Here is a 4735-nt window from a genome sequence, read left to right as displayed (position 1 = left end):
TGTACTAGTATTTATTTCTAGTTTTAAATGCTGTGTACAGCTCTGATAAATTACTGTCTTCTGGTTCTTGGATTTAAGCAATGTATGCTCACACAACGATACTTGAAGGCTGTATTTAGAGTTTAGCTCTGTTTTCAGTGCATTTTTTCCTAATGTATGACAGCTGTTACTAGCGCAAAAATAACCCCAAAGGTCCAATTCATGCAGCGCATTTTCTTGCTAGGGTGGTTACGTGACTCAGGCTTCTTAAGCATACTGCTCGAGATCAGAATTAGTCATTTGAAATGCAAAATGCTGGAGACAGCTGATCTATTTAGCAGGAAATGATAACTTTTTTTAACTGAGATCATTTGGTATGTAGATGAGGGTCAGTCCAGGGCCCACTGTGGTATTGCTGCTTTCCAGCTGAGCATTAATTGCTCATCCCCCACTCACTGCCCATCGCTTAAATAAATGCAGGGGCTTGGGCAGCAGGATGTGTGGTATTTCCTTCATTACAGTGAAATGGTTGTGACAAATCTGGGAAGCTGCAGCCTGAAACATTGACAGGGGCTTTGCTCCAGGCTGCTCCCCGGCAGCATGAAGCAGAGAGGGAACTCGGCGCTCCCAGGGCTGCGCGCGGTCAGCAGCGACTTCACCCACATATTTTGTTACCCTTGTAAGCTCACTTCCCTGGATTTGTATTTTAAGATGGAAATGTGTAAATAGTGGAACAGGCAGCAATGCCCAAGTGAAAAAAATAAACTGCAACTGATTTCTAGAACGTGAGGTTAGCTGAAAATCTTGTCTTACACTGGCTTTACATTGATACAGATGCGGGATGGGGAAATGCAGAGGGAACGGAGTTAGGGTTTGGTCATAATGGTTTGCAAACACAGAACTTGTGTACAGTATTTTGCTAATGCCTTGCATTTGCTGAACTTACATAAGGAAAATGTGTTTCTAAGTAAATACTGCTTTTAAGAAGGTTTGCCTTTATTTTTCCATTAAAAAAAAATTAAAAAATCAGATGTTTTTTATTATGTCTCTTAATCAGATCTTCCAAAACAAAATCTTAAAATGAGGCTTTTAAAAAACAATTCTGGCAAGGCATAATTTCATTTTAAGGGAAATGACAAGACTTTTTAAGTGGGCATTTTATTTTGTTTCGTTTTTCCCTCCTTTTCTGTGGCCTCACCTCTCTGCTGGCCTGTCCAGGATGCAGTGGAGATCCCTGCCTGTGCTTCCCCACTGGGCAGCACGAAGATGCTCTGCGTTCAGATGCTTCATTTCTGCCTTGAACTTTAAAGGATTTTAGCAAAAGCAGTTATTTTTAAATGTTAACGGTACCTATGGTGATGTTTAATTTTGTGTTTGACTTGCTCTGCTTTGCTGCCCTCCCAAAGGCAACCACCCCTCGGAGCCGCCTGGGGGCCGGGGCTGGCAGCCCCACGCTCCCCCCACATTGCGCTGTATTTATTTTGTTAAACCTTCTAAAATTAAATCTGAATTTTGGCTAAAATATGAAGTTTGTCTCTCTTAGTTTAGGCCTTTAATATGGTGAGGCCATAGTGAAACACAAGACGAATTTGTGAGGTGCTGGGGCTGGTGGGCAGCAGCGCTGTGCGTTCAGTGGGCATTGCACGAGTCGGGTGCTGCAGGGGGCACCCACTGCGAGAGAAGGCTCTGCCTGGGCAGGATGCTGGCAGGGGAGGGCGAATGGGCCTCAGTGCTTCACTTCCAGCCTTATCCAGACTCCAACCACCCCGAAGCACCACTCTTCCTTCCTTCTTTGTCCTTTTTCTTTTTAAAACCCAGCCCTGCGCCGAAGCCAGGTGTAGGCTGCAGCACACCGTGGCCGTGCCCACCGGCAGCACCAGGAGCAGAGGCACTCTGAACGTCTCACACAGCCCAAAAAGCCTAGATTGCGGGCTAGTAGTGTAAATAGTTTATTTGATCTTATGCCAGGAACAGACCAGGAAAGTAACATGAACTGCTTTTATAAAACATTTCTAATATTGCTAAGAAGCAGGTCTATTACTAGAAAAATATTAAAGAGAACATGCCAGCGTTATAGTCCAGTTGAACGAGAATTTTTGTCTGAAGTTTTAAAAAAATACCTTTGAGCTTAAGAATATGAAAGCTACTGGTTTCAACCGTTTGACTACCAATTTATTAAATTAACAGCCAAATTTTTTACACAGATTCAAACACTCTTCTGTCACGAGCAGTGAAGAAAGAGGCCACGTGGCATGTTCTCTTTAGCATGTCAAGTACATGTTGCTGTAAATGCAAGAAGGTGGCAGTTTTAAAGTAAACTTCCTGTAAATAGGTAAGCAGAGGTCAATGTGGTAACTGAGCCCCAAACTGTCCATTTAGTTAAATATAAAAACAAAAACTATAAGTTAAAATAACATTCAGATTGTATAGCACAGGCTGATGCATTTTTTTAAACAATATTTACAATATTACCCAGAGGCTAAAGTGGGAATAAAAGAGAAGTGTAAAAACCATAAAAAACTGCACCAATTTTGTAGCAAAATATCTGTACATTTAAAAACAGATTATCATATAACTACACATTATCCGAGAAAAATGGGACCTTCACCAGTGGTTCACATAAGCACAACGTAAAAGAAAAGAAATTCAGTGGTTAAATACTATACAATAAATTTTACAATTAACATATTGATGCATCGATACCAGGAAAGGTAAGCTGTAAGCAAAATGTATCTTGGAAAGTACAACTTTATCTGCAGTCCAGTTCTTCACGTCTGAGAAAATCGAGTGCCCGGCCGGCACGGAGCGCTGTGTCCCGTTACCCTGGGGTACTGGGGCAAACTGGCAGTGGGGCGTGCACAGCGCAGCTCCCGTCCCTTTTTAAGCTTTGGAAATGCAATGTGGAACCCGTCTGGAGTGTTACTGAACAGATGAACCCGACAAACGAACCTTAGGACTTAATTTGAACTCGATTGTCGAAGGACGCCGGGGGGGTTACAACGTAGATGCGAACTGGGTTGTTTGTAAGGGGATGTTAATCCTACACAGCAGGGCACGGGATGATTTCTCTGTGCTAGTAACTGAACTGTAATGGTCCTCAGAAGCCTAATACTGATTACTGAGATGTTAATACCTTAGTGCTAATTAATAAATACACTGTTACTCAAAAGCTGCCCCTATCTGAAGAGCACAGTAACTGCCATAGCCACCATTCTCCTTCTGTGCATTCGCAACGCGTTTGTCCCCGCAAGTATCCCTCATGCCTCAGCCCCGCATTGCACACCGCCAAAATCAGAATCCTAAGGAGAAGAACAGTGTTTGTTTGTTACAAATCGTGTGATCGCTGACCTACGTGTTACCACGTCCTACCTACAGTGGTGTGGAGTCTGTGTATGGTGGAAAAAGGAACGGGTCTTCTTGTCGTCATCTCCCTATTACATACAGAAAAAGCCCTTAAGTGTTTGGTTTCTTTTTTTAAAAAAAGAAAAAGCCAATAAGTGCATCTGAAGCCAAGGTAAATCCCTCAGCTGACAGCGCAGGAATGCGTTTCCGAGCTCAGGGAGCTCTCCGCAGAGCACATCCAGGTACCGCCTGTTCACAACCAGCCGGGATCCAGGTACGGCCGACAGAAGGCCGATCGCTAAACTTTTATATAATCAAACCAAACTAAACACCCGAAACCAACACATATTGTACATTTTGGTTAAAAATACTGAGTAACGTATTGGTGTAAAAAGATACCCAATCAAATCAAGTCCTATTGCTTTGATTAATTTGAGCAGGTACTTCAGTTTTAGGCACTTGTTAGCTACAGTTGAGTGGAGAGCCCATCGCTGACGTTCCTATGCATTTTCTAGGTCTCTGAGCCCTTTAGGAAGTACCGTTACCGGTCCCAGGGCTGTCAGAAAGCGGCAGAGCACACAGTTCACATGGACAAGGTATCGCTCGAGCACCCCCTCGACTTTGCAGGCGCAGGTCTCCAGCTCACATGGTTATTTCAGCACCGTTTGCAGAGCGCAAGTTCTGATCATCGAAGCGCCGCCGGACGCTTCTCCTCACCGCATCGGCCCGTCGGTACGGCTGGTTTCTAAGATCTGCGGAGAGGAAAGCGGCCGCCGTCAGCACAGGGGTCTCTCCCGCGGGCACACGCACGCACACACACGCTCTCTAGACAAGGAAAGGTCCTGCTGGAAGCCAATCAAAGCAGCTTGGGTAGGAGCAGCAGCGGGGCCGTCACCCCGAGGGGCGCAGCCGTGAGCGGACGCTGACTGAGGGGCCCTTTTGGCCACGCGCCCAAGCAGCAGGAAACGCTGGGGGAAGCGCCGAGGTGCAGCTGAGCCCAAATGGAGTCAGCACAGTCAGGATGGCCTGAGCCTCGCCCCACCCCTGGGCAGCTGGTGCTGAGGAACCTCGTTAGCAAAGGCAACAGCAGCTGAAGCCAGTTGGCCTTACTCGGCCTTGCAGCTTCTAAAACCCTGATGCGAGCTGCAAATATTTTGCAATGCGGCATGAAACTCACTGAATAGAGGGCACAGGGGTACGTGAGTTTATCAGAACAGCCTGACTTCATGCTCCCCACCCACCCGTGTTTAAAAGCAGCCGTTCCTCTGCGACCCACTGCAGACCCAGGGCTGCCCCACCACCACCAGCCCGCCTGCCCGCAGAGCTGCTGCTGACCCCAACGCCCCTGCACAGCACAAAAACTGCCCCGGCCCGCCCCTGGCTGCTGCTTAGGGGGTGACAGCTCGGGAGGGAA

The 4735-nt window shown here is 46.4% G+C and overlaps 1 protein-coding gene across 3 annotated transcripts in view; it reads right to left on the bottom strand.

The window, feature by feature from the left end:
• Nucleotides 1-1916: 1916 nt before the first annotated feature.
• Nucleotides 1917-4735, bottom strand: part of FMNL2 (formin like 2) — a gene marked incomplete at its 3' end in the record, with an annotated part of 104486 nt that continues 101667 nt past the window's right edge. For all 3 annotated transcript variants that reach the window (XM_082762934.1, XM_082762935.1, XM_082762933.1), the window contains one exon: nt 1917-4073. In XM_082762934.1, the coding sequence (XP_082619060.1) occupies nt 4073 (1 nt within the window). The remainder of the gene's footprint in view (nt 4074-4735) is intronic.

Source organism: Aythya marila, assembly GCF_965140915.1.
Source record: "Aythya marila genome assembly, chromosome: 6".
Taxonomy (NCBI): domain Eukaryota; kingdom Metazoa; phylum Chordata; class Aves; order Anseriformes; family Anatidae; genus Aythya; species Aythya marila.
Note: the sequence above shows the minus strand (reverse complement) of the source record. Positions and strands in the feature narration are given on the sequence as shown.